The 20,221-nt window shown below is 55.7% G+C and overlaps 1 protein-coding gene across 1 annotated transcript; it reads right to left on the bottom strand.

Annotated features, from left to right (window-relative positions):
• Positions 1-865: 865 nt before the first annotated feature.
• ADAMTS8 (ADAM metallopeptidase with thrombospondin type 1 motif 8) lies at positions 866-19,702 on the bottom strand. The gene is made up of 9 exons (XM_006061745.4): positions 18,559-19,702; positions 11,944-12,183; positions 11,009-11,144; positions 10,340-10,507; positions 8,967-9,268; positions 6,862-7,045; positions 4,054-4,226; positions 3,763-3,938; positions 866-2,010 (listed from the first exon to the last, which is right to left on the bottom strand). The coding sequence occupies exons 1-9, from the start codon at positions 19,612-19,614 to the stop codon at positions 1,446-1,448; spliced, it is 3,000 nt and encodes a 999-aa protein (XP_006061807.3). The 5' UTR covers positions 19,615-19,702; the 3' UTR covers positions 866-1,445.
• Positions 19,703-20,221: the final 519 nt, after the last annotated feature.

The raw sequence follows: 20,221 nt of genomic DNA on the forward strand, positions 1-20,221 counted from the left end.
TGTCGTCTCTTGATGTCGTCTGTTCCTTTCCATCCACTGTGACCCGGGCCTAAGCTCCTTGTACACCAGACCACATGGAAGACGAGCTGGGGGCTTGCTCAGAGCCAGGCAGAGATGAGGGGACCTGGAGTAAGGTGGGATTAGGGGGGTTCTCGGGCAGGTTTCAGGTGCTGGTGGGGAGGTCATTCTGTGTAACAGCGCTGATGGGGACAGCTGCAGTTTGTGTAGTCAAAAGAGTTGTGAGTTGGGGCTGAACTCAACGTGGAGAGAAGGAGCTGAGGTCACTGGGATGATGGTCCTTAGAAACAGGTGCGGCATTCCTCAGATGCTAAGAGAATCTTGTTTCTCCGGCTGGTCGGTATGTAAATATGAGGATGAGGACACATGCAGAATGGAATGGGAAAGGATTTCCCAAGAATAAGCAACCTGGGGGCATCGCCAAACCTTTGTTACCCCAGAGCTGGAAGTTTCCACTAGAGCAGGGCTTCTCAAAGCAGGGTCCCCAAACTAGCAGCCTCCACGTCATCTGGGAACTTGTTAGAAACGCAGATTTGCAGTCCCTGACACTGACTCAGAAACCCTTGGGGTTGGGCCCTGCCATCTGCGTTTCAAGTAGGACTTTAATGACCCTAATGCCCACTGAAGTTGGAGAACCTCCAGTCTGGAGTATGCAGATACAGCCTTGCCTCAACTGGCTGGACTCGGCAGATAAGAACACTCAGAGGGAGGTCTCAGAGATGCAGGCAAGGTGCCAGCTTCTACGGGTGTGCTCAAGGTGAGCTGACCTAGTTTCAGCCTCTGTCCTGGGGCCCCGGGTCCCCTGCCCTTCCAGAGAAGTACAGAGCCAGGTCAGACCACTGCATTGGCACAAGAGCACACTTTAGTTCAGAGACACATTTGCATAAATACTTGAAGTGGATCCACCCCTGCAGGTGGGAGCCTGAGAACACGGGGCTCTTCACAGTCCCGGGCTCGCAGCCCTCCAGCCGATGGGTTTAATGCTGAAGATAGTCCCGGTCATCTCTGAAGACGCCTCAGGGTGCAAATATGGGGCTTGCCGTGATGCTCACCATTACCCCAATTCCCCGTCTCTCTGTGACTAATATTTTCCTCACTGAGGTAGATTATTTATCAAGGGAACCAAGTAGAAAACAGTTTTTTTCATTTAACTCTGCTACTCCTTTTCAAACAGGCTGAACGAATCTTCTGTTTGTGTCCCTTTTACCTTACGCCCTCTACTTGAACCAAGGAGGGTCCACCCCACAGCATCTGCGGTCTGTCTCTTTTCCTCTCCTCCGCTTGTAGATTCATGCCCAGCTTGAGGGCCATGGCAGTGTAAGGCCTGGGTAGGCTGGCAATACCACCTCCAGATGTGGGGTCACCATAGTGCGACCTTGTTTGCACCCCACACCCCGAGTCCATGAGCAGAAGCCACCCCCTCTGGATCACGAGAAGCAGGGCAGGCTTCTGCAGAGCTTGGTATCCTCAGGCTTCAGAGCCTCATCACAGGCGGCAGAGGTCTGGCCGCTGGGGTCACGGCACTGCACCGTCCGCCGCTGCCAGCCGGCCCCGCAGCTGTGAGAACATTCAGACCAGTCCCCCAGCACCCACTGCGTGTTGAGCAGGGCCTGAATGACATTGGTGGTTGTCCTCTCTCTGCTGCTCTGTTTGCTGGAGTTCATATCGTCAGGGACAAAGAAGGTATATTTGACCTTGAGGGGATCCCCATGGACCTTCAGGAGCTGTAAGGTCAGTGGCTCGGGAAGGGACTGGAAGCTCTGCAGCCGCTCCAGGGAGGTGAAGGCACCGCTGTACCTGAGGACAGTCCCGTTCAGCAGGATGTACTGTTCTGTGGGAAAGATGGCGTTGTTTCCATTGAGCAGGTACTCGCCATCTGTGGTCTTCAAGGCCAGGTAGTTGCCATCGTTCTGAACTCCCGGCGGACTCCGCTGTTTCACATCAATGTTTGTGGAGCCAGCCGGGAAGGTGACAATGTCATTGTAGCCATAACTGTGACAGGAACAGAAAGATACCCTTAGGACCTGTGGCTCCCCCAGTCAGGCACTCAAGAGGTCAGTGTGGAGTGCTTGGAGGTGGGCAGACAAAAATTTGCACTATCAAATCAGGAAATAGTTGCATAAAGTTGCCAATAAATCAGCTGGTGACGCCAGCAAGAATGCTCTGTACGTTGGGATTTTTGCTTTGCCCGGCAGCTCTATTGTGAGTGTTTGGAGATGAGAATTGACGATAGCACACAGGGGAAGGCAGCCCAAAGGGAAGTGAAAGCTGGGCTGTTGCTGCTCAAGTCCCCACGCCCATTCCAGGATCTGACCAGATGGATGCCTCACTCCCCTCTCAGAGCCCGTCCGTTCCTGGAAGTGTGGCTGTGTGGCTCGAGGGCAGGGAGCAGGGTGGCACACTGTGCCCAGGGGCCTTCCCCCGGGTGTGCCAGCACCAGGAGCTGGGCCATCGGGGGCGACAGGGTGCTCTGGGGCAAATGTTTTCACTTTATTGTGGGCCTTGGGCTTTCTGTGGGATGGAGAACCCTGAATTCTTATTCTTCTCGTTGGGGGTAGAAAGTATTTGGTCTCATAGGCTAGGAGGGAGGTGAAGAGGCCTGAGGAGGGCAGTCACTCTGTTATTTGCTGTTCTTGTCTCATGCCCACTGGGAAGCTGTGAGAGGACCCTGGCCCCTGATCTAAGGCCTGAGCGAGCACTGTGGGGACTGCCCCTTTGACCGCCTCACGCCCCGTGGTTCTTTTTTCTATATCATTGAGTTTAAATTTGAACAGACTCGCGAGTTGTATTTGAAAGCAGATTCTGTTCTTTGATTCTGATGAGATGAGGTAGCATGAAGGAGTTGGGTAGGGGTGCAGTGTGGCCATGGACCCTTGCCCTTCTCTACGAAGTGTGTGCAGGGCAGGAAAAAACCTCTAGGAAAGGAGAAACCTGGGTTCTCCTCAGATGTCGTTACCTACCATGGTGACCTCAGATGATCATGTTATCTCTTCGTGCCTCAGTTTCCTCATCTATAAACAGGAAATGACCATCCTGGCCCTGACAGACTCATTTTAGGAATCAATCAGAAGTGAAAGCACTTAAATATAGAAGGGCTTCCCTTGTGGCTCAGCTGGTAAAGAACCTGCCTGCAATGCGGGAGATCTGCGTTCAGTCCCTGGGTTGGGAAGATCCCCTGGAGAAGGGAAAGGCTACCCACTCCAGTATTCTGGCCTAGAGAATTCCATGGGCTGTATACTCCATGGGGTCGCAAAGAGTCGGTCTTGACTGAGCAACTTTCACTTTACTTCACATGAACTTATAGATTTAAGGTATGAGAAAGGATCTGCGGCTCTCAGATTCAGGAAGCTCCAAGACTGCCAAGGTCCCCCAAGAACCCCCTTTCTGAAGATCCACCTGCAGAAAGGGCAGGACCCGCCGGGTACAGGTGAAACGTCCTTCCCACTGCAGGCTTGGAGGAGCTGCTTCTGGCAGGGGTCCCAGTTACTCAGCGCAGATCTGCTGCCGAGTGACTCAGAGATGATGCAGCCCCATGCACGTGGCCTCCGGTGGCCCCTCTGCCAGTCAGACTGTGCCACGTGCTCTCCCACCTCCTGACCCCTCACAACCACTCTGAGACAGAGAGGATACCGAGTTCATGCAGACACTGCAGCTGGTGCTCCCGGGTATGCAGGGGCCGCCACTGTCTATCTCTAAAGCCCGGTCCACTCCTGCAGCTAGGGACAGGACTCCTGGGAGACCCACCTGGAGGGACTGAAGGAGCCAGACACCTTCCTGCATGAGTCGCCTTTGCCCCCACACACCCCACACTTGTCCAGCTTCTTAGGTGAGTCCAACACGTGATCACAGCCAGCCTTGACACACTGGCCACGGACACAGATGGCCAGAGTATCAGGTCCGCACAGGGTGCCATCGATCACCTGCAGAAAGGAAGCAGGGTCTGAAGGGACCTGAGCATAGATGCAGCCCGCACATGGTCCGGGCCAGGAGGCCTTCCTCCCCACCCGTGCATCTGAGTTCCAGAAGGTTCCTCACCTTGTCCTCAAATATTCTGAACTCGCTCCGCCCCCTGGCTAGGCAGAACAGTTTGCAGCGGTCCCGGGGGGACACCCCCGCATACTTGGGGACCCACTGCAGTAGGTTTCCCTCCACGTCTGTGTAATTGTAGGCATTGAACTTCTCACACTGCTGCTCCCTGAAGCTTTTCCCTAAAACGAGGATGAGAGGTCACGGAGTCACCATGCTGAACTGAAGCAGGGAGGACCCTGAGGGGGAGATGCCCGGATTCTGGGCATCCTTCTTCCTCCTGGACTTGACCTGGTCCCAGGACATGGGTCACCTCAGCCCGTCCTTCCTCAGCACTGACCTCGGCGCTGACTCATGAGGCAGGAAAGGAGCAGCCTGCCCCGGGGGGGTTTTCTGGGAAAGACAGTGTTTCTATTGAGGAGGGTCTGAATTCTGCTTTACTGATTAGATTTCTCTCGTGGCTCAGTTGGTATAAAGAATCCGCCTTCAGTGCAGGAAGACCTAGACTCGATTCCTGGATTGAGAAGACCCCTTGGAGAAGGAAATGGCAATCCACTCCAGTATTCTTGCCTGGAAAATCCCATGGACAGAGGAGCCTGGCGGGCTGCAGTCCATGGGGTTGCAAGAGTCAGACATAACTTAGCGACTAAACCACCACCAACACCAAACCTAGGTGAGGATGGGGATAGCTCAGTAGGCCTGGGAAGCAGAGAATGACACATAGAGGTATATTTTGGACCCTCTACTAATCATGACTCTTGACACTGGACGTTTGGACAAAGGCCCCCTCTGTCCCTAATTCTGATCTGGCCTCTGTACTCCACTTGCTGTAATTCTGGGTGTCCTTGGGGAAGTCAACTTGAAGACACTGTGATTACCTCCAGCTCAGTGAGGCCCAACTCCATGTGGTTCCTCCATCACCTGGTTGACTCTTCATTGTTGTTGCTAAGTCACTTCAGTCGTGTCCAACTCTGTGTGACCCCATAGACGGCAGCCCACCAGGCTCCCCCGTCCCTGGGATTCTCCAGGCAAGAACACTGGAGTGGGTTGCCATTTCCTTCTCCAATGCATGAAAGTGAAAAGTGAAAGTGAAGTTGCTTGGTCGTGTCAATTCTTAGCGACCCCATGGACTGCAGCCTTCCAGGCTCCTCCATCCATGGGATTTTCCAGGCAAGAGTACTGGAATGGGGTGCCATTGCCTTCTCCAGGTTGACTCTTCATAGGGTGATGTTACCACCTTCTAGCCTGAGACTGGAACCCTGGTATCTTCTTGACATTTGAGCACCTACATCTGCTATTTCCAGCATGTCACTAAGTCCTGTCCTCTGTTCAGGATAAGCTGAGGTTTTGCATGCTCCTTCCCATACTCCACAACTCAGTCCACTGCTCACAAGCTAAGGCTGGGGGTTTCCTGTGAGACTTGGTGCCCAGTCTCCCACCCATCCTGCTGTTTCCAAGACAGGAAGACCTGGGTGTTTCCTTCTCGCGGTCCTGAAGTTAGCGCTGCTCTTACTGCTGAGGTTCCCCACCCAGCTGGACACCTTCATGGTCTGTGGAGCTTCAAACCCCAGGTGGCCACGCCCCCTCCTGAGAGAGCATCAGGACAGCTGAGGCACATGAGAGGCACTAAGCTCCCACTGATGGAGATGGCTGGTACCAGTGCACCTGAAATCCTGGTCTCAGCTCCTGTCCGTATCTCCTCCGTGTCTCGTATTCATTCTTTCCTCTCTTCTCTCTCTCATTTCCCCAGGAGCCCTTCACTAGTGTGCCAGGAAGATGCCCACAATTCCAGGCAGATGCTCTAGAGCCTCCTGCCATTACAGCTCCTCCTCGTCTTGCAAAACTGCAAAGCTTCCAGACTCCCTTGCTATTTGCCCTCCCTGGGCTGGGCCTCTGTGCTTGGAGGAACTTCTCTAACCTCCCTAAAAGTGTGTGCCATTTGCTGCCTGTCACACTCCCTGGAGCTGTGACAAGGAGCTGGACAGGGTGGTGGAACAAAGATCTGCAGGGACTCCCTCTCATGTCTCTGTAGCCGTCACTGCTCCTAGTTAAGGAGTTAAGATATGTGCTTTTTATGGAGCTCAGCTCGGTGCTCTGTGATGACCTAGAGGGTTAGGAGGGGAAGGGAGGAGAGGGAGGTCCAAGAGGGAGGGGATATATGTATACTCAGAGCTCATTCACAGCAGAAACTAACACAACATTGTAAAGCAACTATCCTCCAATTAAAGAAGACTACATGAAAAAAAAAAAAAAAGGTATGTGCTTTCTTGTGGGCGCTGGGGGATGTGCCTGGGAGGCAGAAATGAGGCACTTCCCAGGAAGGTTGCCATAGGCAGATGCCATGGCCCCAAGGGGAGATGAGCAACCTTCTCAGAAGTGTGTGCTAGGATCAGATTCAGAAACCTTCCCTCTGCCCTGGGCTGAACGTTGGCTGGAATGACCCTGGAGGTGGCTCCGACAATTGCTCTGGACAATGGCTCCATTGTTCTGCACACAGACCAGGGTTTAGACTCCTCCAGGAGGAGTATTACTGTGGACTCTAGCCCTCTGCAGAGCCCTGCCCCAGCTCTAGTGCATAAGCTGGTTGGGAGTGACATCCTCCATGTCAACATCTCCAAAAACCAGGGTGGTTTCTCTCTTTGATTTTGCTAGGCTCTCCCTGCACAGTGAGAGCTGTCCTGGGGCACTGTAGGCTGCCCCGAAGTGTGGTGCCTCGAGAGCTCATTTCTGTCTGCACCCCGGAAAGCTCTGAGCCCGGGAGACCACCCTCCTCCAGGGATGAGCTGCAGTCGCCGTAGCAGCTGCTCTGGTCATTACCGTCCGGGGGGCACTCCTCGGTGTGGCACGACTGGTACTTGGCTCTCTGACCCAGGCAGTACTTCCCTCCGTTCTGAGGCTCGGGGTTGGTGCACTCACGGTATGAAAACTGTACTCCTCCTCCGCAGGTTCGTGAACATGCACCCCAGGGTCCCCACGGGGCCCAGCCTCCATCCACCACAGCCTGCAACACACAAGGCCGCGCTGAGTGGGAGGAGGGGAGAGGGCCTAGGCTCTCGGTGGGACCTCCTCTCCTAGCTGTGCTTGTGCTGGTGGGTGGAGTTCGCTAACTGCTCAATTCGTTTTCCCAGTGACTCAGTGGCATGTGTGACTGCAGCTGACCACAGAGTCTGTGCGGGCCTGGCCCTCGGCTGCCCCCCAAGCAGCCAGGGGTCTAGAACCATTCCTCACCCTTTGTAAGGTGCTCAGTAGGAGTTGCAGAATCAAACACTTTTATGGGAATAGGGCTGAGGAAAACACAGTGGTTTCCCGTGGGGGCTGAGACTCCCTCAGTGTTTGGGGACACTGTGTCACAGCTGGGCAGGGTGTACGCTGTTGGCCTCCAATGAGTCGGGGACGGGGAGCTGCTCAGCCTATACAGCCAGGGTGCACACAGCCCGGACACCACCACTGCTGAGGCTGAGCAGCTCGGACCTAAAGGAAGGATCTCTGGGAGGTGAGGCTGCTAGTCTACTAGCCTCCAGGTCCAGGAGCGAGTAGGACATCCTGGGAACAGTCACATCCAACTTTACAACTGACTCTGAGGTCAAGCAGTTGTGATGGGTGGGTACAGAGTTTTCAAAATGAAAATAATTTTTTAACGGTTACAGAAGTCATACGTGATCCTATAAAAAATGAAAAATAGGAAAAATGTGAGAGAAAGTAACACTTAAAGATATACCACTACCTAGATGAAGCCATTGACATGATTTTCATCAATATCCCTTTGTACCTTTGCTCTGACTATCGTCATGAAGGTACAGTGTTTTTATTTTACAGAGACATGATTCTGTCAATATATGCAGTATTTCCGATCTGTCTTTTCCCCTTAAAAATACATTAGAAGCACTAGCCTGGGTTCACTTTCTGGCCACTTTTTCCTGTGTGGAGCTTGGCTGCGCTGCTGGGGAAGGTGGGAGTGGACCCCCTTCCCACCTCTCCCCTCAGGACTGTGTGAAGCCCACACTGCAGGACAGGGTTGGGAAAAGCCACGTGTTGGGCAGGGGCTGGGAGGGGGCTTAGAAAGAATCCATGACGCCCATCCCGGCCCAAGCTTAGAAGGAACGTGTGGATTACCTGGCCACACAGGCCCCTGGGCCTCAGTGCACAGGATGTGCCCTGAGGACAGCCTTCCAGAGGGTGAGAGCGCAGGCCACCCTGGTGATTCAGAGCTGGCCAGACCCAGGCTGAGACCCATCGGACATTGTTTCAGAGATGGCTCAGTGACTCCAGTTAGAGAAAGGTGACGAGCCTCACAGTTTGGAAATACAAAGAGCTGGGCAAAGGAGCCAGCCATTTAAAACCCCTTCTCGACATTGCCTTGCCTTCCCTGCAGGTTCACTCTGCCAAGTCTTCTCTGCTGGCTCAGAGGTGGTTCCCCTTCCTTCTTCCCTCCTTCTGGAACAAGGGGTCCCCACACTACCTCCCACTGTCCCGACCCCTAGCTATGAATTCAGCTCAGACACGGGTAGGGCATGAATACTTTCCCCTCCTTCTTGATGGGGTGTCCCTCCTCTGCTGTCACTCACTCTATTTATAATAGAATTCATAATGGCTTCTGTTTATTAAGTGGCCATGACAGTCTCGCTCAGGAGTGTTCACACCTAGCACCAGTCCTCCAAGTCAAGTCCACAGCTGTTCCAAAGGCAAGCTCTCCAAACGCCCAAGCCCTGATAGCTCCATCCGTTTGCTCTGAGGACACCCTCAAAGGGCTCCTGTTGTGTCTGAATAAATACGCTTTGTTTTGTGTGTCAAAGGATGTGTGGCTCTACTCATAGTTGCATCTGGCCCCAAGCCTCCTGCTTCCTAGCTCTCAAGTGCAGCTTCCTCCATGGAAACAGCCCTCCCCCGTCCCTCTCCCTGACACCCCAGTGGCCGTCCCTCACCTCGGGCTTCTCCACTTCCTCCTCGGGCAGGCAGCTGCCCTCCCAGCAGAGGTGCCCGGGCCCGCAGGGTGTCCCATCAGCCCAGGGCAGGCTGGCATTCCTCGTGTGGCAAAGAGGGTCGGGGCCATCAATGCGGCACCAGAGCTGCGCGCAGGTGTTCTGGTCAGAGGAGTTGGGGCAGTGGCGGAAGCCCAGCCCAAAGATCTGCTTGCACTGTTGGTCCAGGTCATAGAGGGGCCTGCGGCCAGGGAGGTCTGTGGGCAGGGCCATGGCCCAGGAAGGGGCATCCAGAAGGCAGTCCCCTGAGGAATGAAGGAAGCAGAGAAACAGGAATAAGGGCCAGGGGTTCCCTCCTCTCACATGACACTCAAGGACTCCTTGACTTCAATCCACAAACTGTCAACACTCCATCATCTAGAGAAATTCCTTCCACGTTTTGACTATCAGTAGCACATTTATTTAAAGGATTGAATTTCTTTGTCATCCAGAATGTCTTATATGTATTCAGTGTTTACCTAGGGAAGGCCAGCTAATTGTAGCACTAATCTAAGTCACAGTATAATTAGGGATGTAAATAGACTGTTAAATCCAGGCCCAGAGAATTAAAGCCAAAGTACTGATGTTTGAACAATCTATTATTTTTGCATCAAGAATCACTTGTGTCTTCACTTCTTTACTCCACAAGCCAGGCTGCCTGCACCAGGTACTTCGCCCCACTCCTTGCTCTCAGGGGGCGTTCCTGCCTGTGCTGTTTTCACGCTACAAAGTGATGTATGGCTCCAGCCGGAGGCTCCCTTCTCTGCTCTGTATGACAAACATTCTTCCATTCCTTCAAGGTCTGTGGGAACCCACCTTCTCCAACAGACCTTCTCAGACCACTTCTATCTGCTCTGTAGACAATCTCATTGGCGCTAGAAGCTGGGCTGAGGAACAGCAGGCTAGAGGAGTGGGTAGAGCACCTCAGCCCTGGAGGGCAGTGAGGACACAGCTGCCGAATGTCTCCCGTCCTGAGACTCAAGCAAAGTAGGTGCCTGCCGCTGGCCAGGGAGAAGCGGGGACCTACCGTACCCGCGGTCCAGGAATGCGGGTGCCCGCCGCCGGCCAAGGAGAAGCGGGGGACCTACCGTACCCGCGGTCCAGGAATGTGGGTGCCCGTTGCGCCCGCTGCCGGCCAGGGAGAAGCGGGGACCTACCGTACCCGCGGTCCAGGAATGCGGGTGCCCGCTGCCGGCCAGGGAGAAGCGGGGACCTACCGTACCCGCGGTCCAGGAATGCGGGTGCCCGCTGCCGGCCAGGGAGAAGCGGGGACCTACCGTACCCGCGGTTCACGAATGCGGGTGCCCGCCTCCGGCCAAGGAGAAGCGGGGACCTACCGTACCCGCGGTCCAGGAACTCTCTGAGGAACGAGGCGCTGCAGGGGGACCAGGGCCGTGTTTTGTTCAGCTGGACGTAGAGCGGCGCCATCATGTGGTGCTTGTCCAGGGGCCCGAACAGCCGAGTACAAAGCTTGGAGTCGTCGTGGGGCATGCCGAGGACGTGCCCTGGGGAGGACGAGACCCCTAGTCCACCTGCCGCCTCCATTGCTGTCAGCCGTCCATCCATGGGGCACAGTGCTCTGAAGGCCTAAGCAGTGCCAGCTCATCCAGGAACTCCACCTGTTTATTCCTCAGGGACAGTTCTCAGCCCACTCTCCCAGGGGAACTGGGAGCACTGGGATCCCTCTCTTTTCTGCTGGGGCCTTTCCTGATTCACACTCCCCTTAATCGTTTGCTCACTTTCTCTCACTGTCATTGCAGATGACCTCCTGAATCCTGACTGCTTAGCCAGGACATCCCCTCACGGCTCTATCTGAGCACTGGTGTTTGTTTCTCCGTGCCCCCTGAGGATGGCCCTTCACTCAGGGTGGGGATGGAGAGCATGAGGGCACAGTTACTCTGTGACAACCAGGAAGCATGGCACAGCCCTGGGGGGCTGCACCACTGGACTCTGGAAGGCAGGTCCCCCCAACCCAGCACCTAGCCTCTGGGAGTGGGGGATCTTACCGAGCTCGTGGGCCAGAGTGTAGGCCGCCTGAAGGCCCTGGTCCTGGATCACGGCGCAGCTCTTGCTGGGTTCACAGATGGTGCCAACGTTGGCCACGCCCAGGGTGTCGCACCTGCCCTCCTGCCCGCAAAGGTTCTGCTCAGGAGAAAGCGAGATGTGAGGACAAAAAGAGGACTGGAACTGCATGTTCCTGCACCTCCCGAGATGAGGGAGATGTTTTCAGCCAAATCTCTATTTCTTCATAAAGGACGTTTGTCATCTACGTCAGCAAGACGTCAGGCTGTGGGCCTGGGAAGCCTGTCCTGGGAGGCAGGATAGCCTGAGGAGTGGTGAGGCTATGGACCCCCCTCATAGGGAGATGGGTGGGCCCTGACCGTTGGACCTCGGGCTCCCCAGCTGTGAAGTGGGGCTAAACACGCAGCATTGACCTCGGGGTTGTCTTGAGGCCTGGGGGGCGGGGAGCAAGGCCTCAACCCATGATGACTCTGGCTAGGCTGTAGGAAACCACCTGCTTAAATCTCCCCAGGAAGGTGGGTGGGCCTCCTGATTTGGAGACATTATGGGAGGAGCCTGGTTACCTGCCCCCGGGGTTTAACCCGGGTTGCAGCTGCACCTCTGGACTTTGTTCCAACTCCACATGTCTCTCAGGGCAGTTTGAGCCCTTTTCATCTTGTCATGACCTCAGCAGACAGCTGGTCACAAACTTCTGGACAAGAGCCCTTACGCATTCCTCTGCTTCCCTTGAAATACCTCATAGTTGTCCTCATGACCTCCTCCTCCCCCGCCCCCTCGTCCACATTCACGGCTCTCTGTCCAGCTAGGGCCAGCAGGGAGCCAGTCCCCACATTTGGGTGGGCTCCACATTTGAGCCACACCCCCTCCTTGACCCGCCCAGTGTCTGCCCCGTCCCCTGCAGTGTCTGGAGGCCCTCAACCTCTCTGGTGAGCAGGATGGCCGTGTCGAAGTGCTCAGGGTGCCGGTCTCTGGGCTGGTTGACGTCCTGCTGCCAGGCGCAGAAGTCGCGCAGTATCAGCCCGCTGTTGTCTGACACCTCGGGGCCCAGCTTCTCGTCCCCCAGGATCACCAACTTCATCATCACCAGGTTGACGGAGTTACCGATGCTGGGGTGCTTGTAGATGCGGGCAGCCATGGACATCAGCATCAGGATGTGGTTCTGAGGCGAGCAGGGGTGAAGAAGGAGGGGTCAACCTCCCAGCAGTGCCCACTCCTCACTGCAGGGCGTTGGTGTGTAGCCTCTTTGGGTGGGCTCCTAACCCCCCTCCCCACCACCCCAAGCACTGGCATTATTTCCCTTCCTTGTACGTATTAGAAATCCATGGCTGAGTAAGTGGCCTGAGGTCCAGAGCTAGTGTGTCAGCCAGCCCATGAACCCTGAAGGCCTGGCTTCAAAGCTTGTGTGTTTAACATCCTGCCCAGCCACACATGGCCATGGACATCTAAATCCATTAAAATTCAATCCAATTAAAATCACCATCCCTCTGCCACACCAGGCACATTTCAAGAGCACCAATAGCCACATAAGACTCATGGCTGCTGTAGAACATTTCCATCGTCACAGAAAGTTCTTCTACTGGACTGCACGATTTATCTACCTTAACCTGGACACCCACCGTCTCCCTGCCAGCCACCCCTCCCCTCATGCTCTCAGCCCAGAAGCACTTGTCTGAGCACTCAAGGTTATGGAGTCCATGGAGAATTGTCCTCAGTCTGCTGCGGTAACCCCTACTCTTCAGGAAGGAAACTTTGCTGTAATGGTCACTCCTAACAGGAGCTCCTCTGCACCAGTCGCAGACTGGATACGCGTCACCTCAGGAAATGCTCACAATGATCTGGGCAGTCATCCTCATTTCTCCAACAAGAAAGTGGAGGTTCTCACAAGTCAAATACCTTGTCTACAGCCGCCCAGCTCTTAAAGCTGGGATGTAGCATAGGCATGTCTGCCTCTGAGGTCTATACTCTTCTCATTAAGCTTCCCAGGACCTGGCTTCCTGGCTTCTGCCTGGACAGCCCAGGGGGTTTAATCCTCCTCAGCTTGGGTCAGGAGAGAACCAGATGGGCTGGTGAGACCCAGGCTCTCAGGCTCACACTGCTTCTGGTCCCATCAAGGTCAGAGGAAGAGTGGACATCGGTGCTTGGCCTCTGCCCAACCCTGGGCTGCCAACAGCTCCCAAGGCCTCCAAGGAGGCTAGATCAGGTCACTCTCCTGCCTCTGGGACCTCCAGAAGAGCATCGTCTAGGATGATTCTACAGAACAGGAAACCGAGGTCCTCCGCCAGGAGTGTGGCCAGTCCTGCTCCCTGCCCCTCAGGGCTCCACTCCCCTGTAGCCTCTTTTTCTGCCCTCCTGTGATCTGGAAGGTGGGACCGGAAGGAAGGAACCGAAGGTGAAAGGCTACAGAGGGACATTCCGGGGCTGAGGTCACGTATGGGAGTTCCAGATGAATCCCATTACTTGTGAATGGGATCTGTCTGTTCATCTTGCCGGCAACGGGCCAGATATTTGGTAAGCCTATAAACAGGGGTCGGCAGGTCACTTAGTGTGTCAGACATTCCAGCTATGTTTAGGCTGATGTAAACATCTTATCAACAAAGCTGAAACTTGGCACCCACTCCTGGAGTCAGATTCCTGAGGGAAACAAGTAACCACCTCATTAGGCAGCTGGGGGTGAGGGCTGAGGAGTGGCAGCCTGTCAGGCTCTTCCCTCCAGTTATCCGCTGCTTCCAGGGTGCCCCCCGCCACCCCTGATGAGGACCAGTGGCCAACTCCTGGAACAACCTGCAACAACCTGCAACCCTCCTCACAAGAGAACTCCCTTCAAGTTCCAACATCACAATCTCAAAACTAGGGAGATGATGTTTGATGAAGAAGACATGTGGCGAGAAACGCCAGCTGCCCCACAACCAGTCCCTAAAGGTTTGGAATAAGGAACCAGTGATCTAAGGTTTAAGAAGGCTCTATTTCCCAAGCTGCTCTGTCAGACTAGCAGAGACTGTCAATGGGTTGATCCCCAGTGTGAACCGAAGGTACATGAGTGCATGGGATGTGCAACCTGACACCGAGGCTCATGAATTCTTCTCCCTGGGGTTCAGGGAGCTCATAGCTTCCTCTCCAAACATCATGCAAATGGCAGGCTGAGCCGGCTTGAGAGTTTTCCTTTTAGGCAGTGGGTTTTATGGGAGGACATTGAAGTTTCCCTTGGATGCTCTCTTCTAAGATAATTCCCATCAAAAGAGGGCTGCCAGGCCTGTATGGTCCAAAGTGTCTGTTAAAGTCCGCAGTCCTGGCCTGGCCCACCTACCCTTTCTCTCAATCACTGAGCTTTTGAGGATGAGAAGTTCCTCTGAGGACTGGTGGCTTGGATGCCTGTGCATCTAACTGACCCTGGGGGCAGGGAGCCAGGCCTGGGCAGGCGGGCAGCTGTGAGATCGTGAACCCCACTTCTGGGCCTATCTCCTGGTCCAGAAGGGCAGGTCTGACTTCCAGGCCCAAAAGTGCCATCTAAGGCAACTCTGGTATTAGCTGTGCTTTGCTGAGCATCTGCTATGTGTCAGGCCCTGGGTCAGATGCCTTTTGTATTTTACTATCTCCTCCAGACACGGCCAGATCCTTGGTATAACAGTGCCTGTCAGGCTGGTGAAGAAATTGAGGTTCAGAAAAAGGGGTAACTTACTCAAGTCATGCATTTCTATTTTCCGTCAAAGTCTATGCTCTTCTTCATGGCACTGACTGCCACCCACCTTTGCTGTTGCAAGGACAACTGCAACACAGTGAGATCAAAGTATGCGAGCAAGACCGCGCGCCCTTGACATTGTCTCTGTCCTACCTGCCTTCCCAGTGGGACAGGAGGATGGGTACATGGAGACTCAAGGACCGTTGAAGACTACGGCCTTTTTAAACTGGGAAGTGCTTTATACGGTCGATCATTCTGATGGCAACAGACCGAACACTTGGTCTTTTCCAGTGGGGGTTCATACTTCATGGCAATATAACGTGCCCGCGGAGACTCAGACATGTGTCTGTTCTGTTATTATCCACAACAGGACACTTCTGAGAGTAAAGATGAAGTGTTAATAATTACGCCAAGATAATCCTAGCCAGGGGTTGTGCTGGGCAAGCCAGGATACTTGGCCACTCTGGTGATAGGGCTGGTGGGAGACGTTTTCCCGAAGGGCAGTGGAACGGGGGCAAAGTGACTTAGCCCTCCCTGAAGCCACTGGCTAGTAGCTTGACTCTGGGACACCTCTGGTCTTCTCTGGGGACCTCCCTGCTCAGCAGCGACTTGAGAAGCTCAGCAGCTGATGGTCTGGCTAGACAATTTTCCAGACTGAGCGTGGGGCACTGCTCCCTACTCTCGCCCTTTCCTGGTGCAGTTTCATCTGCGAACAGTCAGCAGCAGCTGGGTGCAGACAGAGTTAAAGGTCTCTTCTGAGGTGGTCCCCCCTTTCAGAAAGCCCCCTTTGTCTGAGCTACTCAAGTGTACAGAGTCTGGAAAACTTCCTCGTCACTTCACAGTGAAGCCAGACTTGTGCACGGTTAATTCTTTCTCTGGCCTTGAAGGCAGTTTCTTCTCAGGACTGGGCCTCCCATTGTGGCTGGACCTGTTTGGGCGGCTGGGCTCAGTGACTCATTCCCACAGCATGGAGGATGTCAGGGGAGGCAGAGCCAGAGTCACAGACCCCCCTGGTGCTGAGCAGGCGGCACGGCCCAGCACACCAGCACAGCTATTGGGTGAGGAGACCTGGGGGAAGTCACAGATCGTCTGTAGCCTTCACTCTCTTCCTCTGCCCCCTCACAGGTGTTCGCACTGCGTGGTCCCTGTAAACCACTCTGCAGATTGAATGTTCTCAGCGTGTGACTTCGCCACGAGGTGCTGAACTTTCCAGAAGGCTCACTAGGAAGCAGCCTCAGCGATGCTTAGACTAGATTCCATTGCCAAGTCCAGGTGCGTCTCTTCATGGGGGAGGGGGAAGCATCTGTTTATCCTCATTACACACCCTGGTGGCTGGGACACCCTAAAGCACTTCCATCTGTGTGAATGAGGTCTCCAGGGGACTCCTTGAAGAGTTACTTGCAGAGAACTAGGTTATATTTGAGGAGGTGTGTCTGGGCAGGCCAGGGAACCTGGCCTTGACATTCACTTGTGCCTTGGCTGAGCTCATGGGCCAGTCAAGAGGATTGAGCTGAGAAATTCAGGTCTGTCCTGTGGCATCTCCACAGCAGGTAAACAGTCAGAGCAGAGGGGCCAGGGGTCAGTCATAGAAACAGCTGTGCCTCAGCCTCGGCCCCACCTGGGGCAGTGACAGCAGAATGCAGGCAGTGACGGGATGAGACCAAGGGAGAGGGGTCAGGCTGGCCTCAAAGGCAGAGGGAACCCTACCCACCCAGGGAAGGACCTAAGCTTTCAAGGTGCCTGACAGCTCTTCTGGGGTGTTCTCCTGACCCAGGGGGGTGGTGGGCTGCTGCAGCGATCCTGTCTGAATGTCCAGAAACCTGTGTGTGTGGAGGGGACCATGTGGGACACACGCATGCTGGGTCATCCAGCCAAGAGTCCTATGAAGGTACAAGTGCCCCTGGGTGCAAAGAGGAAGCCAGCTGTCTGGTGCAGCAGACCTGGGGGCAGAACCCAGTCCTGCCCTTGCCTCAGTGGCCTGGGAACCCTGGTGCCTGGCAGCCCGCATGTCTGCTCTCAGGTGGCTCTGACAGCTGGAGCTGCCAAGTACATGCTGGAGGCAAATACACAGCATCTTAAGTGTTTGGGCATTGAGCTGAGCTGAGAGGGTAGGGAAACATTAGGGAGGACATTTTGACTCTGAAGACCGAAAAGCAATGACTTTTCCCACTGCTTCTCCCTGTTCTTGTGGGCTTTCCGACTCCCGGTTGTCAGGCAGCTGTCAGAAAGGAATCGTGTGTGGGAGGGCTCAGCACCGCACCCTGGGTTTGAGATGGATGGACTTTGCCAGGGGTCCCCTGGTAGCCAGGTGTGGCTGTCCTCAACCTGAGATGGGAGAAGCCCCACCTGCCACCTTCTGGAGGACATGCTGGGGCAGGAGTTAGAGGAGGTGGCTGGCACCTTCCCCTGCTCTCCTGGAAGGCCAGGGAGCAGCTACTTGGTCAGTGCAGACCCACAGTCCTTGGGCAGAACTGGACTGCGGGGTCAAAGCTGCTATCCCAAGCTCTGGGAGGAGTGAATACAGACTGCCAACACGGGGCCTGATGTGTTTGAACCACCCTGGCAGCATCCAGGGGGGCAGCCACATGGACCTTTCACCTCCAGTTCTTCCCATCTTTGCACCTAGAATGCATTTCCCAGTGACTGGCAGACTGAGAAAGCTGGGGCAAGTAATAGAAGGGCCCGCCGTGCCTCGTGTAGACTGTTGTGCACAGGTGGTGCCAGAGCCCCCAAGGCAGGCATCAGCTGGGCACAGGCTGAGGCTAGAATAGGATGACAGCCAAGACTGCCATCACCAAAATGGCAGCAGTTGAGCTGCAGCTGTGGCCAGGGTGCCCATTTCAGGAATCGGTGCCCTCTGGGTAGGTCAGTCCTCCATGGGGCACATCTCTGGTTCTGTGCTCCCCAGGATAAGAGAAAGCGCGGCCTCACCTGGAGCCTTCTGCTTCATCTGGTCCTTGGAGGAGGTGCTGGGGTGTAGGGGGACACACACACCTCCTGCGGAGTCCACAGCATCAGTAAATCTAGTTGGAATCGGCCTGGCTGCAGGAACTGTCCCCTGGACTCAGTTCCCTGCCCCAGCTCAATAGAGAGCTGTGTCTAGGCGGAGGGCAGCTCAGGTGGGCCAAGAATAGTTGTGGCTCCACCAGGGACACTCACCACAGGAGGTCAGATCCCCATCGTCTTCTCCTTCCCTCTCCCCTGAAGCTTCAGGTTCCTGGGCTGAGTCCCCAGGCAGAAATTCTGTTCCCCTCCCTTCTCGTGCTGACGCCGGTGCTGCCAAGTTCTGCCAGGGCTGAGCGCCAGGTTGGCAAGGTATCCATGCCCCTGATCAGAACCAGCTGGGCGCACAGAAGTTGGGCAGCCCCTTTCCAGCCTCAACTCCCTGCAAACAATGTCTTTTACTTAAGGCAGCCTCAGTTCTGCAGGCAAAGGACACCTTTGCATCCCATCGGCCTTTCCTTGGGAGCCCCTCAGGTCTGGAGACAGTAGGGGGCTGAGAAATGGGGCTTGGGGTAGATGCTTTTCCCAAATGCTCACTTATCGTCTCTGTTGGGCGAGGCAGGTGTCTGGGGTGGGGGTGCTTTAAAACCCACTTTCAGCTCAGCATGTGTGGGATGGGGGTGGACATGGAGGAGGGAGCCCAGAGCCTCCCCTCCAATTAGAAGGGAGGTAGTGGCAGGAGCAGGTGGTCTCCTGGGTGTCAGAGGTCATGAAAAGAGTTACTTCCCTTTCTCAGAAAGGAGAGGACCTTGTTTGGGGTGAGGAGCCGGAAGGATTTTTCTCAGAGGGACAGGAAAGGGGACAATTTGGAGACTCTGGGAGGTGATCAGGGTGTCCCCGCACAGCAGGTCTTACCTCTAGGTCCTCTCCGTAGAAAGCAACCATGGATGCATCGGCCACCAGCAGCATTTCCACAAAGCGGTCCTCCGACACAAACCGTTTGGTCCTGTTCTTGGCCCCCAGGGTTGGTGGTGTCTCGCTGGAACTTTCTGCCTCCTCTTCTTGGCCCTCCTCGTCCTCCTCCTGTTTCTCCTTTTCCTCCTCCTCCGCTGTGTCGGCTCTTCTCTCCTGCCTCTCACCCTCTCCCTTCTGCGCCTCCCTCTCAGACGCTCTGGACAGGGGCTGGGCTGCAGTGGCAGGGTGCACGTGCCCCCAGCGCTGCAGGAGGTGTGGCTGATGCAGGGAGCGCCCAGCGCCTTGGGGCTTGATCGTGAACTCCTGGCCTTCCAGCAGGAAAGTGCCGCTCAGCCCGCGGCAGAGGCTGACGGCCGCCAGCGACTCGGGGTCCCGGTTCACCGTGCCCGAGAAGATGCAGCCGCGCAGCTCCCTCTCGTGCCTGGCAGCCCCGCCGGAGCCCCCGAGGCGCGCGATCTTGAATTCGGGCGCCAGGAAGCTGTCGTCGGGCTCCAGGCGCAGCTCCAAGTCGCGGCCGAAGGCGGACAGGTGGAGCGCGACCTCCCCGGCGATGCTCTGCAACCGCTTGGGCACCACGAGCGCGGAGGCCGGCCTCCTGCCTCCGGGCCGGGCCGGGGCGCCGCGGGCGAGCGGCGGCAGCAGCAGCAGCAGCAGCAGCAGAAGCGGCGGCCACCGGGGGGCGGCGCGGGGCATGGGGGCTGCGGCGGCGGCGCGGGAGGCGCAGGAAGGGGGCCCGGCGCGGGCAGGTGCGGGTGGCCCGGCCGCTGTCCTCGCGGGTAGGCGCTCGGCGGCTGGTCGGGCGTGTGTCCGGTGGGCGTCTAGCGGCGGCGGTCCCCAGGCAGCCTCTCCGGCTCGCGCCCGCCGGGCCAGTGAAGCTGCAGCAGCTGGCGCCCTGGCCGCGTGCGCGCCCTTCACGCCCGCCTCCTCCACACCCCGGGAAGCACCGAGTGGGCTGCCGAGCTCTTCGTATTTATACTTCCTTCCCGGCTTTGACATAAGAGGTTTATTTTTGATCTCTCACTATTCCCGTTTCCCCTCCCCTGGGATCAGAGAGAGAAACTGAAAAGAGAGAGCAAGAGAGGAGAGAAAAAAATTCTGGATGAAATGTAAAACCAATCAGGAGTCAGCGAGACTGACTCCCCCGCCCCTCCTGTAAGAGTCAACGCCAACTCTTTCCCCCTCGTTTTCCGTGGTGCCACGTTAATTCCTCCAACGCTGGACGTGCCCTTCAGTCAACGATCTTGGGGAGGCCCCAGTCGCTCCCTCTTTTCCGGTCAAGTGCCCAGGACACACCCCCAGGAGACCCTTGCACAGGTCCCTGCAACAGTGTCACTTGGGGATCCGACTGTGCAAAAACGAGGTCTCCAGAGAAGGTTCCAGAGCTTTTCATTGTAAACCCAAGGAGAGGGGTGAGAAAGATCATACTAAACTCAAGCTCCCTGCTAAAATTCACGTTTTTCACCCCAAACTGGGGATCAGGGCAAACAATACCCTGGTTCACACAGCTAAGGACTCTGTTACTGCCTCCTCAGAGGCTGGGGAGGGGAGCAGAACTCAGCAAGACGGTAAGTTACCAGAAGGGAGGTGGCAGCAAGGTGGGATC

Source organism: Bubalus bubalis, chromosome 5 (assembly GCF_019923935.1).
Source record: "Bubalus bubalis isolate 160015118507 breed Murrah chromosome 5, NDDB_SH_1, whole genome shotgun sequence".
Taxonomy (NCBI): Eukaryota; Metazoa; Chordata; class Mammalia; order Artiodactyla; family Bovidae; genus Bubalus; species Bubalus bubalis.

Excerpts from the sequence above, each read along its gene's own strand:
- ADAMTS8 (XM_006061745.4), bottom strand. The coding sequence starts at position 19,614 with ATGTCAAAGCCGGGAAGGAAGTATAAATACGAAGAGCTCGGCAGCCCA. Across the intron at positions 9,269-10,339 it reads GTTCCTGGACCGCGGGTACG|GGGACTGCCTTCTGGATGCC; the intron begins GTAGGTCCCCGC and ends TTCATTCCTCAG. Across the intron at positions 7,046-8,966 it reads AGGAAGTGGAGAAGCCCGAG|GCTGTGGTGGATGGAGGCTG; the intron begins GTGAGGGACGGC and ends TGTGTGTTGCAG.